Below are 25,576 nucleotides of genomic sequence, written 5' to 3' on the forward strand. Positions count from 1 at the left end.
CAGCTTGTTTACAAGATGCCTCTGGTTATTTTTTTGTTTGTTTTTTTATGGGAAAAAAACAATAAATGATTTTGAAATAATAAAAATCCAAGTCGATTTTTTGCGAGGTTTTATCGAATTGTCAGGTGTTATCTTTCAACATGAGGTTTTTTTTTTTTAATTAATCCCTTTTCATAGCCTCATTCACATGTTTGTGTGTTTAACATGAATATGAATATTATATGAGTTTGTTGTATTTTTTCTTCTCTTTTTTCCCAAACTTTAGTCTTGATCATTAAAAAAATTACATTGTCATTTTTAGGATTTTAACCTGTTAAACTGATTTTACATTTTTATGTTAAGATTCTCTTTCACATGAATATACTAGGTCTGGCGAGCAATACCAGCTAAAAAATAAAAATAAAAATCACTTTTAAAGATCTTTTATGGAGGATCAAAAAACTGGTATAAATGGAAGCAAACTGGCACGAAAATGTATCGAGGGCATTCAAGGGGTTGAAATGGATTATACGATATGAACCAAGCTAATGGTGAAATTGAAAAATTGACCTAAAAAAGACTACCTCTTGCGAAATATCAGATCATATGCATAAACAGAGTCAAAGCGAGTAGAAGTGAGCGTTAACATTTTCATAGATTTTGATTTTCCTAAAGGAGAAGTAGCTTTAATGTTAATCACTTTAACAAGTGAACTACTCGCCGCTTTCTCTGTTTGTCCGCTAAAAGACGCTTCAGACAACTTGCACACACATTTCCAGCGTGTTATCCATTCAATCATTTGGTTTGCTTTACTCACGTTTTGAAGACTTGTGTGGCTTTTTCAGGTTGTCCTTTGGTTCGTGCGTTAGCCTGATGAAAATAAATCAATGTTTTTTCCAAACCCACATTCATTGATAGAAAAATAGGCCTTAACAATGGTTAAAATAAAGTCAAGCCCCAAGACGCAAACTCAAATAAAACGATAAACAGACTGAAAGGATTAAACAGATTAAATGCGCGTTTCGTTTGCGTCCTCCTTCCTCTAAACTGCGCACACCTGCATCTGTGAATTAGCTGAGTTAATTTACACGGTAAAGGCTACAGAGGACACCTCCGGGTGGCAATATTCTTTCACTTCTTATCCAAAATAAATAAAGTGGGTACTAATATTTTATTTTATTACTCTTTCTCTATATATTTAACTGCTTTTACTCTATTTATTTGTACCCCATCCTTCTTATGGCCTGCTCTTACAATCTTGTCATGTTTTAATTTATCCACCTGCTCATCTATCTCTTATTCATCTGTTTTTATCATCCTATCTTTATTTTAGACCCACTGATGTGATGTCTTCTTGTCTTGTGGTCTTGTAAGGTTTCCTCTTTTATTATTTTTAGCGTCTTTTATTGCTTTTGTTTTTATATTTTCTAAAAACTCCTAAAAAATTGCTTTGTTGACCTTTGTACTCTGGCCATTTTGACTATCCTACACATTTCTCTGTTTGGCTTGATTGTTGATGTCTATTTTTATTATTCCCAGAGTTCCTGCCTTTGCTTTGCCTGTCAAAGCACTTGGAAACAACTGCTTTTAAAGGTGCTATGTCAATAAAGTTATCATTATTAAAATTATTATAACTGAGTGTGTTTGTGAAAAAACCTATACACACGTAAATGTTAATTTCAAAGAGAGTATTTTTCTGTCTTAAAACACTATTAAGAATGGCATAGACCCATGCCTTATCACTTGTAAAATGGAGATTGTCAGGCCTCTATTAGATTAAACATAAAGGCCTGATTACTAACGAATTAAACTTAATAATATGTGTGTATGCTTTTACATCAGTCACTGTCTAAACTGCAGTCAAAAATACTTTCAAATAATGTGACATAAGGAAAATCTCTTAGAAATCAGGAAGATGTGTGTACCATTATCCTATGGAAACTGCACAAAGCAGAACTGCTTTCAAAATTCAAATTTAATATAATATAAAACACACCAATACAAAACATTGTTGAAATGAATCTTTCAACATATACAGCAAGTTGGTTTAAAAATAAAGTCAAGTGAAAATTTAAATAAACAATGCATAAATAAAAATATCTACCTGAGGTTTTACAAAGTAAAAGTTCCTACAATGCTGACACTCTCTTTTCACTTTGTAATTATTTTTTATCACGGATCATTCACTCCGATCCAGTTAATCGGCAAAATGCCAAATATTGGCCCCAATAATCGGCCAGGCCAATAATCTGTCGGCCTCTATCCTTAAGTACACCACTCGAGTAAATGTATTTAGTTATATTTCGCAACTGTGGAATAAAATGCAAAGTGTTTGTTATTTTGACTGCCCCCTCTATGTTTTCAAGTGAACTGTCCCTTTAAGCTGCGAGGACACTGTCCCTTTAAGACGTTCAGCCGTTGGACGGACACGTTGACGTTCAGTCAACAGTCTGCACGCGCCTGCCTATGTGTGTGAGGTGAACTTCAGTCATCACTAAACAAAAGCTGATCTTTATTCTCTCTCAGGATTTATTACAGCTGCAGACTTTAGACCACGTTAGCATCATGCGGAGCAGTGCTTCCGGCGCCTAACACCGAGCGATCTGCGCAGGCGTGAGAGGACGGTTCAATAAAAGTCTGTCAAATTAAAGACAAAGCTATGACTTCGCTGTCAGGGGTGTCTCATCGGTAAACAGGAAGCAGAGACTGAGCAAGACGAGACAGGTCAACGCTAAACCATGTCGGGACCGGGCACTGCCGGGGGGCAACCCCAAACTGGGACCAGGAGGTTCATCAGTGGAGTCGTGGAAGGTGAGCAGACTCACTGGACCACCACATCCCAGTGCCAGTGCAACTGGAGGGACGTTACAGTCCTTCAAGACAGACTGCAAGCTCACAGGATTACCTTAGATATATCTTATGGAAAATACAGTCTGAAAATGGATCATGTCTCTGTCACTTCTGGTTAGGTGGCATAGTAACTTGAGCTTTGCTTGATGCAGGTTTTTATGGGCGACCATGGACTATGGAGCAGAGAACAGAGCTGTTCAAAAGGTATGTGGCTCCCACTGTGAGTCAGAGCAAAAACATGAATGAAACTGGAGGTTGCAATAATATTTGTTGGTTATATTTCTATATTTCACTGGAAATATACTACACAACATGTGTGTATTTTAGTTATTATATGCAACTGTCTATCAATCATGTACATACGGTATCTGTGTGAGTACGAGGTGTAAATAGTAAGGGGCGACCGATATTGGTTTTTCAGGGTAGATACTGATTATTAGTAGTTTATGAGACCGATAACCGATATTTGGAACCAATTTGCATTTACAATATGCAAATGTTGAAACAAAACTGAAATGCTAAACATCATACACAGCAAGTTCCCAGCAACTTTTTTTTTGTGAAGTGAAAAATTAAATATAAAATGAAAAATGCTCCCTGAGGTTTTACAAATTAAAAGTTCCTTCCATGTCACTTTGCACTTTTTAATGAATTAATGTTAATCGGCAATCATTAAAATAAAATGCCGATACAGATAATCGGCAAAATGCAAATATCGGCTCCAATCAGCCAGGCCGATAATCTCTCGAGCCCTATCAAATAGTGTATATTGATTTTATATTATTTTTTTTGTATTTTTGCTGCTGTTGACTCTGGAGTCAACAACAACAAAAAAACAAGAAAAAGAAATTACCAAGAAGTTAGCAAAAAAACAGCAAGAAATAAGTAAAAATCTTACAAGAAAATAACAGAAATGTAAGAAAAAAAAACCCAACAATGACAACTGAAGTAAAACAACAACAAAAAAACTAAAAAATTAGCTCAATTACGTACTAAAAAATAAATTAATAACAAAATATATTTTTATGTATCAGTTTCTGTTTCAACTTCTGTAAGCTGAAATATATAATGAAGAGAGTTATAAAATAAAAGTTTTCTGGACATTTTTCTCTTGTTTTATCATAATATCTAATAATCCATCTCTTTTCTTGTCATCTTTTACTCATTTTTTACACAGCAAACTTTTTTTTTGCCAAGTTGCTCATTATGTTTTTGAAAGAAATCAAACCAAAAATTATTTTGTAAAGTTTCTGAATGCAGCACAAGAAAAGTGACGTTGATCCAGGTATTAAAGGGTTAAACAAAATTCTGCATGTACAGGCTCATGTACACCTTCAGCAACTTGAAGACAGGTGCGTAGGAGAAAACAGACCATAGGTGAAGAGAAGAGAATTCCTGTCCTATAACTTGCAATATATTTTATTTAAATATACAACATCCTGTTGCGAGTAATAAGCCAGAGACTCTTTAAACAGGCAGAATGATCCACTGTCATCACAGTTATCTCTCATCGTAACAGCTGACTTCATACTCGGTGTGACTGTTGATCGCTGGTGTTGCGTTTCACAGAGAGCAGAAGTGGGGGCTGAACACGTACCTGTACGCCCCCAAGGACGACTACAAACACAGGATGTACTGGAGGGACCTGTACTCTGCTGAGGAAGCAGGTGAGTCTCACTCCTTCACATTAACCCCTTGGCGATTGAATGAAATCCCAAATCTCATCTGTCTCTTGGACCCGCAAGGTGGCCCGAGATAGAGTAAAAATATGTAAATGTTGGCCAGTTACTACCTGGGTATTAATATTTTTATCCATAGCGTCACCTGAGATAGATTTCTTCTCCCTCATGCATTCATATCCCATGAATTAATATTTTTAAGAGGGTCTGGAGGAAAAGGGATATATGTACAACTGTATAGAGACAGGTGCAAAATTAAATAGCTATGTTTTGATGCAACATCTGCCTAAAAGAGGTTGCAATTTTAAATAATAATAATAATAAAAATAAGCTGTATTTAACAGATCTACCAATTTTAACAAAGTGACCCAGGCATTCGTAAAATGCGCTAATGGTTGCTAATCTTAAAAAGCTCTGAAACTAAAAATATCCTCAATTAAACCCTGTGTTCAAACCATAAAGTGTGTGTTTGCATCAGGATCCTCATTAACAAACAAGTGTCAAAAATACTGTTTTATGGATAAATACTGCTGTGCTTTCCTGCTCTCTTTTATTGTTAAGGGTTAACAAATGTGATATTATAGCCTTGTTATATTTAGATTTTAATAAAAAAAAATAAAAATGTATGTCCTCAGTCTCAATATCCCCCATGGTATCGAATATGGTGTGAATATTGATATTTTTCATTGTATTGTATCAAAGTTAGAAATTCCAGGATCGTGACAACACAAATGCAAACTGAACTAAAAAAAAACAACACTGGGAAAACAAAAAAGGGATGTGGTCGTTTCTAAACTGTAGTTGTCAACAGTTCTCATTTTGTATCAGTGTATTCTGAGTCATCATTATCTCCTCAGAGACATTGTTTAATTGCTCACATTGGAGCCTCTCTTTTGTTAATGAGGTGCATCTTATCAGTAATGTTTTATAGTGAAGGGCAGTGATGATCTGAAGTTTGACCCACTGAAACGATCTTGTCCCTGATCGTCAAAACAGACACTGTCAATGGACTTTGAGCCATCACGTATCATTGTCCCTTTGCATAAGTTAAACGCGTAATGATGCTGGATGTAGTGTGGGAACTGTGGCGTCGACTTGAGAATGTAGGCATGAAAAATCCCACAAATGTTGGTTGGTTTGCATCGCTCGAGCCTGTCCTTCCAAACTGCGAATGTATACGTCATCTATTTCCTATCAAACAGCATTTGATTGTGATGTTTCTGAATCTTGGGAACAGTGTTTTTATTTTATTATCTTTTATTCTTTTCCCAGAACAACTCATTGCATTGATATCAGCTGCTAAGCAGCACGATGTCGAGTTCATTTACGCAATCTCTCCAGGCCTGGACATTACTTTCTCCAACCCCAAAGAGGTTGCTGCCCTGAAGAGGAAACTGGATCAGGTTAGGACTTGTATGCAGAGATGAAGGGTGGTGCACCAGGGATCATTTAATCTCAGCTGTACGCAGCTTTATGGCTCTCTGACGGTTTGTTTTGGAGACAACATTAATTATATCAAACACGAAGCAGTAAACTAGAATCACTTGATACACTGCAAGTAGGTCAATGAGCAACTGATAGCACTGATACAGCTGCAGGGAGTGGATGTAATTCTTAGCTATAAAGGAAATACACTTTGTTGGGAGTTAGAAAAACAAAATGGTCTTAAAGGAAATCAAAAACACTTATTTTTCCTATTCTAAAGTAGATTTAGTTTTTGAGATTTTATCTGTGGAGCTCGCTGTTGTTAGGATAAATGATGCAGGACATGTTATTCTTGAGGCTAGAGAGGAGGCACTCAACTTTGCTAGAAATATGATATGAACTTGTATTCATATTTCCTTCATTTTTACTTTATAATGCAAGAGACTTTTTACATGTATTGTGGAGTTTAGAGAAAGATCCATGGTTAAGGGGAACGTCAGCTGCATCACATGATGCATACATTAATTAAGAGAATGTCAAATATGCATTTAATTTTTTATTATGTCCTGTTTTTTTTTTAATTTACCTGTCTAAGTTGTGTCAAAAATAAATAAAAACAATTGGTCAAATTTTTCCTCTTACCTGTAGTGCTGATTATCAGTTGTGTGGAGATATCGGCCATGAGCTGTTTGCCTCCTCTCCAGTAAGACAGAACTAGATGGCACTCGGCTTGTGCTGCTCAAAGCGCCAAAAAATACACTTGGAAAACTCAACAATGTCTCTTCCCAGAAAACATTACCCGCTTACGCAAGATAAGCCACAGACCTTGCTGTGACTAGTTTCATGTAGGAACTACTTTCTTTCTACTAAACTACCCTCGTCAATTGTATCACTGCGCAGGAGGAAGTGTGCATCTACTCATGGACGAGGGGCTCGTGCTGTAACTTTAGCTAACTCAGTGGTGCTACGTGAGTTAGCAGTAGATGCAAGCTTCTTTCGGCACGGTGATGCGGTTGGCGAGAGAGACATTGCTGTTGAGTTTTTCAAATGTATTTTTTGGCACTTCTGGCACCACAAGCCGAGTGCCATTTAGATACATTATAGCTGAAAGAAGGCCGACGTCTCTACGACTAATGTCTCCCACATTCAGCAACTCACAGCAAAACAATCGAGACTAATAAATGGCACCATAGGTAAGACGACAAAAGCAGATTTTTTTAATTTGGGGTACACTGTCCCTTTAAGATCTCCAAACCCTGAGCTGTTGTCTCTCTCTCTCTCAGGTGAGGCAGTTTGGCTGCAGGTCTTTCTCTCTACTGTTTGATGACATTGAGACTGAGATGTGTCCAGCTGATAAGCAGACCTTCAGCTCCTTCGCCCACGCTCAGGTGGCCATCACAAATGAGGTGTACCAGCACCTGGGAGACCCCGAGTACTTCCTCTTCTGTCCTACAGGTCAGGCAGTGTGGTCACAGACGCTAAATGACCGATCATACTGCAGTTTGTTTCTTTTAGATGTTTCAAATACTATTTAGTGCTGCTCAACACACCCTGGGAAGTCTGGAAACCTGGACAGACATGACTTTACTTGTGCTGCATTAAGACACCTTTCACAAGAATTTAAAGCTTTGAACCTTGAGCAAACAAAAGACAAAATGCAACGAGCAACTTGGCAAGAAATTTCCCACAAATTACAAGTATTTAGTAGATTGTTGATTAAAAAAGGAGAAAATGCCCAAAAACAATATTTATAAGCATCAGAATTATATATTTTAAAACATTTTACAGAATATTATAATGTTTATAATAAAATTATAATTTTTCTGATAATTTAATAATTTTTTTTTTTAGGTTTTTGTTAACTGTCATGTAATTCTCTTATACTTTTTACTAATTTCTTGCTAATGTTTTGGTCATTTTTTTATTTTGATCATTGCCTTCTTCTCATGATTTTGAAAGAAATCAAGCCCATTTACCCAGGTCACAGGGGTTTTTTAAGCATGCAAGCACCGTCTGATGCCTCTATTTTACGCAGCTCGTCTTTTTTTTTTATTTATTTTTTTTAAATTTTTTCTATCATTCACATTTGTCCTGTCCCTGTAATTCCAGATTATTGTGCTGCATTCTGTACTCCCACTGTGTCCCAGTCCTCTTACCTGCACACTGTGGGAGAGCAGCTGCTGCCTGGGATAGACATACTGTGGACTGGTAAGACTGCGCTGACCAGTAATCTCACTAAACCGCAAAAGAAGTTAAAGGTACAGTTTTCTAACAGTTTTTGCTCTTGCTCTACTTTTCATTGTAATTTAGGTCCCAAAGTGGTATCCCACAAAATCTCAGTTGAGTCCATAGAAGAGGTGTCCTCCGTCCTGAAGAGGGCACCAGTCATATGGGACAATATCCATGCAAACGACTATGACCCCCAAAGGCTTTTCCTTGGACCCTTTAAGGTCAGTTTGTTTTTTTTTTTGTTTTTACAAGACTGTTTATATTTATAATTTGAGATGTATCAGCTCCAGTCTGAACTGGAAATAATTATATTAACATGATCTTTGCCTCTCAGGACCGTCCCACTGAGCTGATTCCCAAACTGAGAGGAGTGCTCACCAATCCCAACTGTGAGTTCTACCCAAACTTTGTGGCCATCCACACCTTGGCTACATGGTGCAAAGCTACAGCTGATGGGGGACAGAGGGATGTGGAAATGGGTGAGTTTCAAGTTTTTCTTAAAATTAAATCAAATTAAATTAACTTTCAGTTTTACATTTTATTGCATCCATCACCTTTGGGAAGGAGCGGATGTCTGTCCTACTGCCATTTTTCCAAAACAAAAGACTGATAAGATCTTCTCATAATCACTTCCATGCACCGACAAATCAGGATCATGTGCCTGAAAAATAAAAAACATACCATCTAGCTTGTGCAGGTTTCAAGTTTGAAGGTTTTTAACGATAGAACTTGCCTGAACAGAGAGCAGTTGTCTGCTCTAAAGCGTTAGATAATGGTTGACACAGCCATGGGCAGATTCTTTTTGTGGTTTTTTTGTTTTTTTTTTAGTGTTGTTGGGTTGTTGTTTTTGTGTGTGTGTGTAACCCTTTTGTAGTTATTTTGCATCTTTTCTGGATGTTTTGTGTCTCTTTGTGGTTGTTTTGTGGCCTTTAGGGGTAATTTTTTGCATTTGTTGGTCATTTTGTGGGTATTTGCGTCTCTTTAAGGTGATTTGGTGCTGTATTTTTGCCCCGTTTGTACTTATTTTGCATCTTTTTGTGGTTGATTTGTGTCTTTGTGGTTTTATTGGGTATTGTGTTTTGAGCATTTTGTGTCTGTCCCATTTTTGCCCCCTGCAGTTTTGTTGCATCTCTTTTTGGTCTTTTTTGTCTCTTTGTGGTCATGTGGAGTCTTGCTGATCGGCACGATTATTTGAATCAGTCTGTGCCTGGTAGTCCCATTAAGTAATCTGTCCAAGGATACCGTTTATCTTTTTACTGCTAATTACAGTCGACTTCAGTCATTTCTAAAAACATTTTTTTCTGGAGGTGATCAAACTTTGAAATCTAAGAACAGTGACACAATCAGGATAATGGTTATAAAAGCAAAAGCCTGACATATATGAGACCTTTGGACGAGTGGATTCAGTGCATTGTCTTACCGTCTCCGACCTCTATCAGCTGGCGATGAGGAGCAGGATCCCTGCTACAGCCCCCAGAAAGCCCTCATCCTGGCCCTCACCGACTGGCTGCAGGAGTTTCTGAGCACCGATCAACCTGGAGGTACGCAAGAACACTTCGATTAAACCACAAAAGCTTTAATGTAAAAGGCAGAGATAGGTGGGTATCACATGAAGACAAAATGTTTCATCACCCTCCTCGTACCTCCAGGCCTTTGTCGTCCTTCAGCTCGTCTCAAGAAGGAGTCGTCAGATGAGGAGCCCATGCAGACAGACATGGGAGAGAACTCCTATGTTCCTGGACCTGGGGAGAATCCGCTGTACACAGCCGAGCCTCTGACCCTGGATGACCTGAAGCTGCTGTCGGACCTCTTCTACCTGCCGTACGAACACGGGGCAACAGCCAGGACCATGCTGCAGGAGCTGGACTGGCTCAAGAACCACAGCTGGGCCGCCACTGCAGAGACAGACACGGTAGTGTTGCATGTTTAAGGTTTTTCAAGCAGCAGATGTTGTGAATAATGTTCTTCAGTCTGTAAATTTATGCCTAAATAGTTTTTTCAGACTGCAGAGTGGCGCTCGAGAGCAGCGCAGTTTGATGACATGTGCGAAGCGGTGGTGCAGATGTTCAATCGTCTGTCAAACGCCCCAAACCGCAGCATTCTGTACGACCTCTACAACTACATCTGTGACATCAAGAGTGGGGTCGGCCTGGCTCGAGCCTACGTGAAAACACTCGGTGAGAAAATCTGAATCCTCTAATGCCGATCAAACCACACAGGCTGGTGTGTAAAAGACTCGGTGTGTCAGGGGGACAAGCTGCTGCTAAAAGAGAAACAGCAGTCAGTGGCATCCTGTTCATTTTCAATGCAAAGCTGCATGAAGGCAAAGTTAAATCGGCAAACTTTGATCCAAAGTGTTGAAAAAAATCACTGCAAAGTATCTCTGATGCATCTGATCTATCATGTTGCTCATCTTCAATCATATTTATAACAAATTGAAATCCACATATATTAACAGGATAGTCAGGATTTTTTAAAAAGTGTGATTGTATGGGGTACTTATCCATAGTTGGTGCATTACAAGATGCACCCAACTATCTCTTTAACCCACTTAAGCATCACGTTATGTGTTTGCTCTCTGCAGGAGGGCAGGGACGACCCTCAGCCCAGCCGATGAACGATGATCCTGAACCCTGGGGCTTCAGAGGAGGCCTCTCTGGAGAGTTCCAGGTAACTTCATCCTAAGACACTGACATATTTGGTCATTAAGGTCATATTAAATGAGTTTTCCCCATAATCATTCAGTCATTGATAAGGCACCAAGCAAATATCATCTGTTCTGAATGTCATTTTTTTCCAGTTCCTCTTGAAGTTAAAGTTTCTGTGTGTTTATCATGCAGTATATCATGCAATATCAAAATTAGCAACTTTTTGTTGTTCAAAGCTCATCAAGCAAATAAAATCATCCACCACAGAGGCAAATTATCAAAATCTTAGGGATACTTATGCACACTAAACCAGTGAGCTGAATTAAAACACCAGAAGTCCTTTCCCACAGCCACAGAGAAGCTTCTGAGCTCGTAGCTCTGCCCACGATCACAGTTGGCTTAGATTTTTTTTATAGGTGAACATCTTAAAACAGGATTCACCACTTTGCCAAACAGGGGAAAACTTGCTTTCCACTCTGAGTTCACACAATACTAGATCTGGAAAATATTGAACAGACAAGTGGATCAAACTAGCAGGGACAACTAATGCTCTAAAACAAATCACCAAAACCTTAAAACAAGTAAACATGTGAATCTCCCAAACGACTTAGCATTAACAAGTCAGAGAGAGCTCAAGCACTTACCACTCTGAACAAAGGTCCAAAGCAACAATTACTCCCAACGAGCCCCCGTTTTCTCACAGCCCAGGCTCAGTGAGCTCGACAAAGAGAGAGATCACGCAAAATTAAAGTAATTTAAACTATATTTTATTCAAAACCGCACCAAAAATATGATGATAAATCGATCTGTAGTCTGTAAATTGGCTGTGTTTGTCATATGGGATGTGCATGTGGTGCTGTGAAAGCAAAACAAATAAGGGAACTAAAACAAAAGGGTAGAGGGTGATGTTTTTAGAGAGATAGAGACAGAATGAGGAGCCATCTTAAATAACCTACGCCCAGCACGCCCAGGTGGAAATGATCAACTTGATGGCTCCACCCATCTCTACCTGCAGACAACCTGCAAAGAGAAGCACAAAAGACAGCAGAGGAAGCACTGAGGGGGTCAGAGGTCGTCACGGTATCTCATCAATAATATTCTCCGCCTCACATGAAGATGAATGTAGCGTATATTTGTACTTGCAGAGAATGCTGCCTTGTCACGGAAACAGAGACCTGTTCAGACATCCTCCCATGACGGCGGTTTACTGCATACGGTCGTACTGCGCCGAGGACAAGGTTTGGATGCCAGCTCTTCAGACACTGTGATACATTTTTGTTAAAAGTCAGTAATGATGTTACAGTTTTGTTTTCTGCATTAGATTGTGGTGCAAAAGATTTTCAGGGAGATGCAGAGTGCAGGAGAGGGCAAAGTGCCCTTGATGATGCAGCCTCCACTTATTTGTGACAGGTGAGAAAAACTCATTCAACTATTCATGCTTTCATACTTCAGTCTTAACATTTCCCTCTGTCCCCACTGCAGCCTGTCAGCAGGTGAGATCTCCCCTTCCCCTCAGTGTGCGCTTGTCCTGGAGGATGAGATTGGGGTGTGTGGTTATGCACTGGGACTCACAGACGCCAAACCAGCTGCAGCCAAGATTCAGGTGATAAATCACAATATCTAAACATTTTCCAGAATACAAGATGATAAAATGCATAACTTGCAGTATGTTTTACCTCTTACCTCCAGAGGGCAGTAAGTGATTCCGTGTTCAAGGACTTCCCCGCCTTGGTTACTGTGCAAGTGTTGCCCCGGGTCACCGATCCCTCTCCAGCCAAGCGTATGATTGGTCGGCTTTTGTCCTCCATCAGGAGCAGCGGTAGGTCAACGCCTTGCTCAGTGCCTTTGATAATTCTCGGTGCCTCATGAAACTGGCCAGCGATTAAATTCACAAACTCAACAGGCTGCATATTCTCCACAAGGAGGAGCTGTTGTTGTCACAACAACTCCATACCAGCTATTAGTGAGGAAATTCACAGCAGCATTAGTTTACTGCTCCAGCTGTGGATTTGTTGATGTTTTCAGGCAAAAGAGTGAATATTTCTTGCATTTTCCATACAAGTGCCAGCTGACGGCTGAAACAATCCAGTTAGACCCCGTTTCCCTCTCCTGAAGGACAAAGGAGATATGACACAGCAGTGTGACCTCTCTGCTCTCTCCAGCAGAAAATGCTCCAGTTTACAAAACCTCAAACAGAGCTTTTTTTTTTTTTTTTACCCAGCTTGTACAAAACATGGAAAAAAATAAAAGAAACACATTTGTTTTGTGTGTGCAAGACTGAAAAATATGACAAAGGTATCTTGTAATGTTTAGCATGATACAAAAATAACTATTAACCCAGCAGTTCTTTCGAGAAACAAAAGGTTGGATTGTTTACAACTTGCAGAGGTCCACTAACAAATCTACAGGCCCTGCAGCAGGACAATGATAATATTAGCTGGTTTCTGAGATTTGCATCACTGTTGCTCCATGACTTTGTCCCAATATCAATCAAGCCCATTTTAAAATGCAATTCCCTAGGATGTAGAGAATAATTGTTATATCTCAAACTTTTCTTTTCCACTATGTTAAAGGTTCAACAGGAGTTTTCTGTGAGTTGAGGCAGAACGATCGGAGGATGCTCGACTTTTACACTAAACTGGGCTCCTTCAAACCCATACAAATGGCCGGCCTACCCCATGACATCGTTGCCATGGGGACGAGCCTGTGAGCAGGATCAATCACAAGGATTTTTCTCAGGTGTGAATGTTGAAACTGTGAGAAATAAGTAACTTTGCAGCATGATAAACTTAACTCCATCATCATTTTTGATCAGTTAAAATCATTATCACCAATGTTTGTTTGCCAGTGTCCTCTTACAAAGTTGTAAAATTAGTCAAAGAAACGTTTCGTGACATTTGTGCAACAAAGTGTAATGCTAAATACTACTGATTTTGTAGACATTCAAATTTTTAAATGTAAAGTGATTATTTTTGAGATACATTTGTTGCTTTAACCCAGCATAATAAAAATGTTCACCACATATTTGAACAAGTTTCAGATTTGTTGCATCTCTCAGACACTTCACGGCTGGTGGTGGACACATTTTAAAATATGATGTATACACAACAAACCGTTCAAATAAGATATTTTGATTATTTTTGAGAGGATACACAATTAAAATATGAATGTTACAAATAAAACAGCTGGTGTTTCAATTATTCTCTGGCCTTAGAAGCTAATAATATTCAGTTTATTAATGTCTGAGAACCATTTGTGGACTGTTCAGAAAAAAACGTATCACATGTAGTTTATGAATCAGAAGTAGAAATGCATCAAATAACTCCACCTGTAACATCAACAGAATTGTAGTAACAGACTTCAGTGTGTCTAAACAGGAAGAAAAAACACAAAGCAATGAGTTAATTTAATATTTCAAGTAATTTAAGAACATTCGTTTCTTTTCTTTAAAATATGTTATCCGGTTTGTTCCCCTGAGTGTCTGACCAGCAGAGTTTGGCAGCAGGAGAAAAGATCCACATTACCTGGGGCGAGATGCATAAACCATGTACACAAAAAACCATGCGTTTAGCTTTTCCTACACACTAACTGGTATTTTTAAAGAAGGAATATGCGATGACAGTAAGAGCGCCGCACAGTCTTCAGACCAGGCGGACAAACGGTTTTAGCTGAGATGGTAGCACGTGAAATGATAAAGATGAGATTAAACATTAGAGACAGATTGTGTTTTTTTTAGGTCGTTAATCAAAACCACTGATTATTACTTATGCGGTCATAACACCTCTCGATAAAATGTCAATCAAAGGCACATTTATAAATATAATTTGATGTTATTTGAGTGATGAATTTCATCATTATTTTATTTACAATAATATCCCTGTTAATGATTGTTTAATTTTAGCCCGTGAAGCACTTTGTAAAGTCAGTTTCAGCATGAGCGCCGCTGTGAAGGAAGCACTGATTGTCCACCTGATGTCTGATGATGAGAATGATTTTACCAATTGGCAATAAAGATGATACAAATATCAACAGACATGTGCTGTGACAGCTAATTGGTTTGAGAGCCCCGCCAATGCAAAACAGTTTGTGAAATTGCACTTTCTTTATCGTATTTTTAATGAACTGGTCTTATAAATGGTGAAAGAGCACAAGTATCAATACACAAATGTGCATTTCTACATCCAAATTATGGTTGTGGGAATGAGGCTTGTGCTTGTGCGACTAGCGCCACAATGATTGAGATTTATGAAACAGACTAAAGCTAAGGCTTTAAAAATCTGATGAAAAGAATGCATATGCATATTTCTGCCTTTGTGTATACACACAGTTTTAGTTGTAAATCTACAGAGTTTAATGCATCTGGCCCCTGGTGTTTGATAAAATAACTGCCACTTATATATAAATATTTTTTTAACCCCGGCGTCTCTGGAATATCAGTAGTGTCTAATTATAAAAGCATTAAAATTCTTATTGGGTGGTGACCTGCTAGTGACCATTTCTTCGTGACAGGTGTATGTAGTCAGTCACAGATGGGCCACCTAAACCATTTCCATACAAACTGGTCAGTTGTTGGCGATACCTCATAGCCTTGGTGGTGGTGCAGATTTCTCCTGCCGTTTTCTTTTGCTCCGCTCAATTATCAAACAATAGAATTACAAAATATATAGTTTTGGGTCATACAAGATTATTGCACAGTAGAACTGAGAGGGGAATGTAACACTAAGGACTTAAACAACAGTGTTGTACAAATACAGTCTAAACTGTAGAGGACCCCTGCAGATAGAGCCTCCAGGAACATGTGTATTTTCAGAGTTATCCTCAGATAAACTCCAGCCCTTCATACTTCACATCCTCTATCTTTGTCTCAGGCATCAGCACCCTACCGTCTAGCGTAAATGCAATGATATATGTGGCAATCCTGCCTGCGTCCTCCTCTGATTTCAGGGCCAGAATTATCTGATCGTCTGTGTCTGGGACAAATTTAAATGAGGAGAAGCCGTGGGTTGGGTTGAGCGGTCCTACACGCCGCACCGTGATGTAGCTGAAGTCTGCGGGGCAGGACAGGAGGAGGTTGGTGGCACACCGTTCGTCTGCATTCTCCTCGTAGCGCTCGTGACTGGCACGGCGAGGGAGGAAGAACCAGCGCTGGAGACGCTCGCTCCATGCTGCCGACTCATGGATAAGGTAGCCTAGAGAACAAACAGAATAGAAGAAGAGAGAGTTAGCAAAATACATGAGTGTAAAGAAGACTGAGTGTAAATGTGAGTGGCAGTTTTGGATGTAATTTCTTCTTTTTTAAACTGCTGCCCTCCTCTCACAATTTTATTTTGGGGTGAATCACTAAAATCTCTTGTAGGCATCTTATAACTGTCTAGCAGCAAAAATCAAGACAACACTTACATATATCTGCTCATCTACTGGTAAACACCCGTCTTATATGTAATCTGCAGAGTATGCTGCATTTTGATAATGTAGCCCTGTTTAAAGTTCTTGTATCTGAGAAATAAAACTGCTTTATTTGAGCTGGATTTAGTCTCTTCCTTGTGCGTTTGATGATTGTATTTCCCATCTGTTGTGTTTTATTTTCATTTAAACTGTAACTGGTTTTAGGCCAAACCCCCTCAGGAAAGAGTTTTCGATCTCATGGGACTTCCTGTCTAGATAAATGGGGAAAAAATGCGCTCACAACAAAAGCTTTACCAAATACAGGTTTTTCTGCCATGGGTTTTCCCTCTCAGGTTCTATGCAAGCTGCACTTCTTGTTAGTTGAGTTTAGCGAGGCTGTATGCTGCATAAGAGGACGACCTTACCTAAAAATACCAACCATATACCAACCAAACCAAATACAACCATACACCAGTCCAAGTTTCTCTTTCATCAAACTAAGACTAACGTTTTCTTATTTGCCTTGTTAATTCATTGCAACACTTAATTCAACTCGACAGAAACAAAATAAAATGGTCTTAGATATCACCAGCTCTGCTTTGGTCAAAATAAATCCTTAAATCGCAGTACGATGTGAAAACATTCAGCTCTACACCTTGTTTATCCCTGCAGTTCTCACAGATTGCTTATTTAAGCACATACTCTCCACTGCTAATTAGGTCGTTTCTGCAGAGCCTCACCTCAGTGAGTTTGAGACTTGCCATGTTTAGGTTTGTTTATACAAAACTGAGACCAGTACAACAGTTCCAGTGCCAAATGTACTCATAAAAATGTCCACTGCTTGGACCGTCCGTTCAATTATAATTTTATGTCTATGGTGCAAATACAATATGTTCTACTAATGAAATTGAATGCGGTTTTAAATACTGTTAAGGCAATCCTACCAAAGCAATTAAATTCACTGTCTTTTTATTTTTATACATCTGAAACCCAAACTACACTGTTGCTGCTAATGCCAAGATGTAATACCAATTTAGTATTTGCTGTATTAGAACAGAGAAAGAGAAAGAAACAAATAAAAAGAAGTCAGAACCTGGTGGTTGAATCCCGGTTGCGTTTCGCAGGGCGTTGTAGTTCGGCACCCAGTTCTGATGCTGCACGTCACCATGGTAGCCGACGACCTTTACCCACTCTGGGTGGTTGTTGACGACTTCTCCAGAGGTCGTGGTCCACTCTTTCCCCAGACCACCGACGTACAGATGCTCATCTTTCACTGCCAGCCACTCTGCCTTGAATCCTGCATACAAAACAAAGACGGATTTGTGAGAAGAAATGTGAACCTCGGAAATGGAGCCGGCCTTTTTGAAGTTGTTTCCACTGATGTTTCCACTTTATTGCACAACACACACTGAAGCAATCAAAGGCTACACTGGCTGTCTTTGGACTACATTTTTTGGTTTTGTTTTAGGCATTTTGAGTGCCAAATAAAGTTGTGTTGCTGGAGGAAATTACAATGTTCATGGTTGTTTGAGAAATTTAGCTCAGAGGATGTACATGCATTCAATGGCAGGAGGTAAGATGACTTCTGGAGCCTGACCTTTGGAGACTGAGCCGTCCCCGTCAGGCAATATAACCCAGGGGACAGCCTGGTTGCCCTCTAACCTGTACACCACCCCTGTGCGGTCGTCCACAGTGTACAGGTGACCGTTGAACGCCACCAGCTCAGACAGCTCCATACCTGCAGCACAGGAAGTCAAACAGTGAGGTTACCAACAGACTGATGTGAGAACACAAACATAGTGAGTAAAAATCAGTGTGTGTCCATGTACCTCGTCCTTTCTCAGACAGATGACTCTCCAGTGTGACGGTCTCAGTATCCCACTCCACCTCCACTCTGTCAGCGCTGTCGGACACAGTCAGGTACCCTTTTTTCATGTAGCTGAACCACGTCTGATCCTTAGAGCTACGAGACGCTGTGTCCAGATCTGCGACCACACCAATGCGGTAGCGAACACCGTGCCTTGTCTTCTCCGGTCGTGTTAATGGGTATGTGTCATTGTAAGGTATTTCACGTCTCTGGTGGTGCTGGGAAATGCTTTGTGCAGTTTGTCTGTTAGTGTCCCTGAAGATGTCATCCTCACCTTCCCTGTGCAACTGCAAACTGTGAACCCTGTTGCGGTAGTAACGTCTGGTGACAGTGTCTCTGTCCCCCACTGTCCGGTGGAGGTATAACATGAGCACTAAAGCCAGCAGGGTCGCCACGGTGATCGCCCGCCATTTAGGGTGGAAGCGCGAATCTGAGGTAGCAGCTTGGGACATGGATGCCAAGGCCAGAGGTAGGCCTCGGACGGCAACACCAAAGGAGGTCATGGAAGTATCGTCTCCATCCTCACTGTCAGGGTCGGACTGGGAGTGATGACCACTATAACCTGGGGGAGAGCGCAGAGAGGCACATCAGAGGCATGATGGAGGATGAGATATAGCACCAAATGTAAAGGCCCTGACACACCAAGTCGACTGTCAGCTGCTGATCAATGCTGGGCCATTGGTGAGCGCTCATGGCTCTCATCACTGCAGTGTGTCCCACACTATTGCCCTCGTTTGCTTTTTTTTCCAGCTGATACAGCATGTTGAATCTGCAGCAGCAATGGCAGAGCCCAATGGTAAATGAAATCACTCTGATAGGCAGTTCAGCTCAGCGTATGAGAAGAGCAACGCAAATGGGAAAAGTAAACAAACGGCAAACAGAATGAAGTTGAAAAAAACTTGTTATATAAGGCAACATTGTTTTTCTATAGTCATTGAGCTCTTAACACAAACGTTTCCTCATGGTTTGTGCTGCTGTTCACTGCTGCACGGTAAATATGCTTTGTTCTTTCAACATTGGATTGGGTTGATGAACTAAAGTCAAGACAGTCTTCCAGCTTTCTTTTTATAATGATGCTTGCTTACAGACAAATGCTGTCTGCTGGTATGGATAGTTATTTCCTCTCACACACATACATATACATATGAATATATATATGTATAAAACTGGTACTGTAAAATGACCTGGCATTGTTTTCAGCGGACAAGAATCAAATCACTGTTTGAAACTACTTTGCATTGTTAATTTTATCAAAACTCTGCATAAAGGTCAAATGAAATCACTGAAAACAATGGCTGGGGAAGATAAAAGAACAAAGATGGGGGATGAGACAACATGTTGGAAAAATAGGCTGTTGTTCCTATTGTTCTTTGATTACAACAGAGCCTTGTACTGTTCACGCAGAACCTCAAATATGCATACTGAGTAGGTAGCTGAGGAATCCTACTTTATCAAGACGACAAGCATATATCTAACCTAGCAGTTATGATGTTTATGTAAAATTATTTTCTACCCCCAAGCCCCGAGATTTTTTTTTTTGTAATATGAAACTACACTAGAGCCTCATGGGAAAAACAGCAAACTCTGGCTTTTTTAGGGACTTTCATGCCATCAAGTCAACAGAAGGATTCAGGTTTTCTGCAGCGTTTTGTAGCAGAGGTATGTCACCTCACACAAAATAGAGACCACATCCACTAACAGTAATGACATTCAGATGAATTAAAACAAATAAAACACTCACTGTCAGGGGAAAAGTGCAGAGGCACAGTTTCACATGCTGGAGTATTACAAGTTGTTTAGGCCCTCAGCTACTAACTACACTGATCAGGTGACAAGAAGCAAAGCATCTGTGTGGCTTAAAACGTCTGCTAAAGAAAATCCTATAGGAAACCTGGTCCTCTGTAGATTCAGTGAAACGCTCAAAGCTCACAAAAATGTACCTTATAATTATCTATTCCTATAATTCTGCTGACACCTCATGCCCATTGTAGTCTTTGGTTGGCGGTACATGTAAAGGTAAACTTAATAACAACTTATCTAAATCTAGAAGCCAGCAAAACATGTTTTAAAACCTAATTTCACAAAAAAAAATCCACATCTAAAACCATGCCAATAAGTAGGGCTGGGCTTTATATTGATATTATATTGACACGGCTTAGATTTTGGATGTCTTAATATCATAAGTGTTGCTTTTTCTGGTTTTAAAGGTGCATTTCAGTAAAGTTGTGTAATTTTTTAACTTACCAAACTGTTATAAAGGTTGTATTATTTGCCTTTATACACTTAGGCATTATATCCACATTACTGATGATTATTTATCAAAAATCTAAGTCCATAAATATTTACTGAAAGCACCAATAGTCAACCCTGCAGTGCAGATATCAAGGCATTTAGTCAAAAATACTGATATTTGATTTTCTTCATGAAGCCCAGCCCTACAATGTGCAGAGGACTGTAGGATCCACAGACAGAACTCACATGGATGTACTAATGAACTATACTTTTCTCTTAAGATCCACGTAGGGTTGCTTATAATGAGCTTTTGTCTACTCTTATTTGAATTACATATAAGCTCTTTAATTATCTTAACTTTCACCACAGGTTCTGGGCTGGTATTTACATGTCAACAGACACCCTGCCCACTGAAATATGAGAGGTGTGCTTGTTGCGTGAGAACAAGAGTGCCAAGGTGACCCGCAACCTTTCCGTTGTTAAGGGCGACCAACAGGAATAGTGAAAAAGCTTCAGCACAGTCACAGGTTGAGCTCCCTCTACCCCTCTGCACTGAGTTGTGTGATATAGTTTATCTGTTGAAAACACTATAAAAAAATAATAAGCCATATTTGACTAGGGTTGTAATTGTATAAGGTTTCGCAGTATGATAACCATCTCAAAGAATATTACAGTTTCACAGTATCATGGTATTGAAGTATAATTTTTATTATCAGTCAGAGTGACCCTTAAAGGAATGAAAACAGAAAGGTTTAGTTTAGGTTGAACGAATGTTTTATCACCACAATTGAGACTTGCAAGCATTTTTTTAAATGAAGTATGTGTAAAAATTCTCCCTTTCGAAAATAACTAAAATAAATGCGAGATTTTCCATTCAGTTGCATTTCTTTCAACATGCTAGATAAGCAAAAGTACACAGCATGATAATCGTCAACTTCAAATATCAATATACCATAAAACCAGTATATCTCTGCAACCCTATTTCTGACAGGCCTGTCTTTACACATCTTGCAACATTACCTCCCTTTAATAGTAGTAAAACAAAAACCAACAACACTTAATTTTACTAGACCTCTTTTTGGAACATGCAGCACAAAATGCTTTTATTCTTGCATTTTAGAAAGGAATTTCCTGAAAGAGTAAACCCCTTTCCCTGCAATTACGAATGATTGCTTGAGATTAAAATGTATGATTGAAGCATAATATTAGATGAAAAAGCGCAACAACAAATGCAGCTTCAAAATTAATGAGATGTTGAGCAGTGGAGGACATTGCAACTGTAAATTACACATTTATGGCAGTGCTGAAGCAATATCTAGGTGGGACAGAAGAGGCAGACCACTTGAGTAATTAAAGCGATAAATCATCACCATTTAGTAAACCCAAAATAAATGTCACAGCGGCATCAACAAAATGTTTGTTGCTGTGAAAGAGCAACATAAGCCTGAAAAAACAGTCTGCTTTCATTTCTACAGACTCATAAACATGGGTGTAAACACAAACCAGTTTGTAGAAATATTTACCAAAGGCTGCTTGGTATTACTGACCACATAATCTCACATCCCATACAGCTGGTAACCATTACTATTCCTTTCTGTCTCTTCGGTGTCTCTCTACACAAATTCAACTAACATGCTCTTTAACACACATACACACACTGACATGTCAAGTTGGCTGACTGTCTGCCAACAAATAATGCCCTTATTGTCACCATTGTATTCATGGCCCCTATTTCCCATCCCACTACAGCACAGACCCAAACACTGCCTCGCTGTATGCTGTATGCTGTGTGAAGAATTCAATTATTCACCCTTCCTTCGCCTCTTCTCCCCTGAACACGCTGTAACCATCATGCTGTTGGCCTTCGCACGCATCCCATAATAAACTCCACGTCCCTTCAGCCACTGTGTCCCGCATAAATAACCGATCTCTATCTCACCAAGTCTCCTCCTTTTCTCTCTACTGCTCTATCTCAAGTTTCTGCCCCTGTTTGGTGAGTCAAAAGAGAAAGCCAGGTTTCACTAAAAGTGATAACAATTAGAAGAACAGGTTGGAAACCAAACCTGTGAAATGTGTAGGGTGCCTGAGTTTTAATAACAGTGGGATTAAGAAAACATTAGGCCTGGTGAACCATCACTGATTAGTATTGGTGGTGAACACAATCAATCTTGACAAAGGCTTTAAAAACCTGTTTTAAAAGCCAAATGCACACTTTCAATGAAGGCTGAACAAATTTTAAATGTGGTTGGATGTTTACAAACTATATATAGGCCCAAATCCCCTGGGTGGCTTTATTACATCTAAAGTCTCTGTTATGTTCCCTGCCCACAGTGTCATTTAAAGTCACAACAAGGGCAGCACTCGCTTCTGATTGTGTGTTTCTGTGTGTGTGATTCACTGTTAAAAGGCTTGATGTGTGACTCTGCTATATTTATTATTTCTTCAACTTAACGCTGTTCACAAAGGACGTCAATCAACAGAAAGTATTTAATTTACTATTTTCTATTATTTATTTGTTCAGTTTATCAAGCAAACTACCAAATATTTGCCAGTTGAAGCTTTTTTAAATGTGAAATGTTGCTTGAGTTTCCTTAATTTTAGAGCAATAGCCAAATGTCCAGGAGAAGAAGACACTGAATTTATCCCCCAAAAAATCCTGAATCCTGTTAAAAACTACATAATGCAGAGAACCGTATGAAAAGTTTCTAAAATATCACTAAACAGAAATCTCTGGTGTAAAATTAACAGGAAATAATGTGTTTGCTGTTTGGATTAACTGTACAGTTTATCAGTTGTTCTGTGCTTTTATAGTTATGCATCGAATATAATGTGAAATATCCTTAGAATATGTCACTTAGTCAGGGGTCGTCAGTACTCAATGATAGAAAAGGGGTCCCGTAACCCTTTGAAACCTGGATCGACATCAGTTTTCTTGTGCTGTTTTACAATGTGTTTCACAAGTATTTAAACCTTTGAACCCTGAAGTAGGTTCAATTTCTTCCAAAAACACAGGAAAAAGGCAATGAGCAACTTTTTAAAGAAATGTTCTACAAATTGCAAGACAGTTGTAAATTTAGGTGATTATTTAAAAAAAAAAAAAGAACAGAAAAGAAAAAGCAAGGGGAAAAAACAATATAATTATCATAATTAGAGAATTATTAGAATTTTGAGGAACTTTTTTTAAGTCCTGTGCTTGTTTGGTTTTTACTTCTTTTTTGTTTGTTTGTTTTTTTTTGGTACATTTTACTTTCTTTTTTGTGCACATTTTCAGGAAATTTCCTTAGACTTTTTCTCTTTTTCTAATTTTGCATTGCCTTCTTGCCATGTTTTTGAAAGACATCCAACCAATTTACTTTTTGGGAGACACTACAGGTGTGACAGAGATATCTTGGTGTGTATTTATAGCATGTGTCTGCATTTTATTTTACACAGATGCCAGTTCAAGCCAAATCCTCCTGGGTGGATAAGCAGGGAAAACCACCAGTGTAAATGTTTGTCCTTTGTTGGTTTAGTCTGACCTTTACAAACTCTGTCAATCATAAGACAACCAATCAAAGTTACTAAAACACCTGGTTTATCTATTAACAGACGTGGCAATAAAAGAAAATGCAAACAGGTAGTTTAGTAATCATTATGTTCCCTAAACACTGGTCAGTACAAGCTTAAGATTACTGCTATTCTTTTGAGTCAACTAAAAAAAAAGAAAAGCGCCAGTGCTCATTTGGCTTTGTTATTGCTAACAGGGTAACGTTGTGGCTGCAGAGACATGTCTGCTTTGATAATTGATGTAATTTCACGGTGCAGCTCATTCACCCTCCGGTACCGGGGTTCAGCATGGAGCTCACAGAGAGCCACGAAGGCAGAGAGATGACGAGTCAGTGAAGCACCCCCGGCAACACTTGTAAACTTTGACTAGCGTCCACAAAAGTGAAAATTAAACCTCAAACCTTTGAACTAATCCAGTCACACTTTAGTTAAACGATTTAACATCGACGTACCTCATAATACGACACATGTCAGTCGGTATCGCCAAACAGTTGCTTAAATACAAGAGTTAAAACAACGCCGGTTCATTTAAAGATGCTAGCTATGAAGCTAACGTCAGCTAGCAACTTGAGCTAGCATTAACCACTGACACGGTTAACGGTAACAACAAGCTTAGTCACCGGACTTAAGACGGTGAACGGAGTCGATATTTATCTGGTCGTCATTTAGTGACCTTTAAATCCTCGGGGCTTACCTGGACCAGAGGGTCTTCGAGCCCGACCGGTTGGACATGTTTGATGGACTGTTGGTTAGCAGGTCGGCGGTTAGCTCCTCCTGTCTGGAGACTGAGGCAACTGAAGCGATGGCGTAAAGTCCCCACAGCGTGACAAAAACTTCACCACTGACTGTATCCAAAATATAACTTACCACTCCCCGTGACTCAGGCTGTTTTTTTTTTTTACTGACTATATGCTCCAAAAATGAAGTGCATATGTAAGAATGACTCTTTTTTTCTGAGAAGGACAAAAGGCGACTGTATTAACATTTAATGGGAGGGTTTTGGATGGAAAAGCTGCTGTTGTATCCACAGGACCTTGACCCCATCAAAGGTGGAAGGAGTATTCAGACTCTTTTTTTTAAGTAAAAGTACTAATACCACCCTGTGAATGTGCTCTGTTTAAAGTAAAAGCCCTGCACTGAAAATTGTATTTAGGAAAAAGTATGTATGGTCAGAAAATTGTACTTTAAGTGATAATAAGTACCCATCAGACAAACCTAAAAATTAAACATATCCAGAATTATAAAATTGAAAAAAAAAAACAAAAATATCCAAACCTTAAATAAATTTAAAAAAGAAAGACGAAAAATCCCCAAACCTCAAAAGTAACACTGTATAGTTTTGTATGCAAACAAAAACAAATTTTTTTGAATATCCTTTTTTCCAAGTTTTTCATGGTTCTCTTCTGCAACTTCATTGAATGCTGTGGGATTTTTTTTTAAGTGGATTTGGGGAATTGCATGTCTGTATGCTGGAAATCAACACTGTTAATGTTAGTTGATTCAAGAAATGAAAGGGAATGAATTGATTTGCGGCACACTTTTTAAATAACATACTCTTTCATTTGTGGGCTTTGGGGAAGGCATCAAGTAATTTCAAGTCAAAAGGCTCAAATGCAAGTCAAGTTATAAGTCACTGCTGTTTTAGTCCAACTAAAGATGCAAGTCTTTCTTAAAATTTTCAAGTCAAGTCTAAAGTATTCAAATTTGACTCGAGTCCAAGTCATCTTGAGTCCACA

At 39.1% G+C, this 25,576-nt stretch overlaps 2 protein-coding genes across 3 annotated transcripts; one reads left to right on the forward strand and one right to left on the reverse strand.

Moving 5' to 3' along the window:
• The first annotated feature begins 2,440 nt into the window (after positions 1-2,440).
• ogal (O-GlcNAcase like) lies at positions 2,441-15,318 on the forward strand. Of its 2 annotated transcripts, none has more exons than XM_042484749.1 (17): positions 2,441-2,790; positions 2,982-3,033; positions 4,399-4,496; positions 5,781-5,911; positions 7,217-7,388; positions 8,043-8,141; positions 8,244-8,383; positions 8,497-8,641; positions 9,602-9,703; positions 9,812-10,074; positions 10,156-10,339; positions 10,747-10,832; positions 11,956-12,048; positions 12,132-12,220; positions 12,293-12,413; positions 12,500-12,629; positions 13,384-15,318. In XM_042484749.1, the coding sequence occupies exons 1-17, from the start codon at positions 2,718-2,720 to the stop codon at positions 13,518-13,520; spliced, it is 2,115 nt and encodes a 704-aa protein (XP_042340683.1). In that variant the 5' UTR covers positions 2,441-2,717; the 3' UTR covers positions 13,521-15,318. The 2 variants fall into 2 exon arrangements, with proteins under 2 accessions (XP_042340683.1, XP_042340684.1); XM_042484750.1 differs by having other exon boundaries at positions 10,165-10,339.
• Positions 14,021-24,640, reverse strand: cant1b (calcium activated nucleotidase 1b). The gene is made up of 5 exons (XM_042484752.1): positions 24,535-24,640; positions 18,025-18,624; positions 17,793-17,933; positions 17,289-17,492; positions 14,021-15,999 (listed from the first exon to the last, which is right to left on the reverse strand). Exons 2-5 carry the CDS (start codon positions 18,563-18,565, stop codon positions 15,629-15,631), a joined length of 1,257 nt encoding a protein of 418 aa, XP_042340686.1. The 5' UTR covers positions 18,566-18,624; positions 24,535-24,640; the 3' UTR covers positions 14,021-15,628.
• Positions 24,641-25,576: the final 936 nt, after the last annotated feature.

Source organism: Plectropomus leopardus, chromosome 4, assembly GCF_008729295.1.
Source record: "Plectropomus leopardus isolate mb chromosome 4, YSFRI_Pleo_2.0, whole genome shotgun sequence".
Classification (NCBI taxonomy): domain Eukaryota; kingdom Metazoa; phylum Chordata; class Actinopteri; order Perciformes; family Serranidae; genus Plectropomus; species Plectropomus leopardus.

Bases quoted from the DNA above. Each gene is read 5' to 3' on its own strand.
- ogal (XM_042484749.1), top strand. From the start codon at position 2,718: ATGTCGGGACCGGGCACTGCCGGGGGGCAACCCCAAACTGGGACCAGG. The intron at 8,642-9,601 runs GTGAGTTTCAAG...GACCTCTATCAG, and splicing joins ACAGAGGGATGTGGAAATGG to CTGGCGATGAGGAGCAGGAT. The intron at 10,833-11,955 runs GTAACTTCATCC...TTGTACTTGCAG, and splicing joins GCCTCTCTGGAGAGTTCCAG to AGAATGCTGCCTTGTCACGG.
- cant1b (XM_042484752.1), bottom strand. From the start codon at position 18,565: ATGACCTCCTTTGGTGTTGCCGTCCGAGGCCTACCTCTGGCCTTGGCA. The intron at 17,493-17,792 runs GTCAGGCTCCAG...TTTTGTATGCAG, and splicing joins GGACGGCTCAGTCTCCAAAG to GATTCAAGGCAGAGTGGCTG. The intron at 16,000-17,288 runs GTTCTGACTTCT...TTTGTTCTCTAG, and splicing joins AACCGGGATTCAACCACCAG to GCTACCTTATCCATGAGTCG.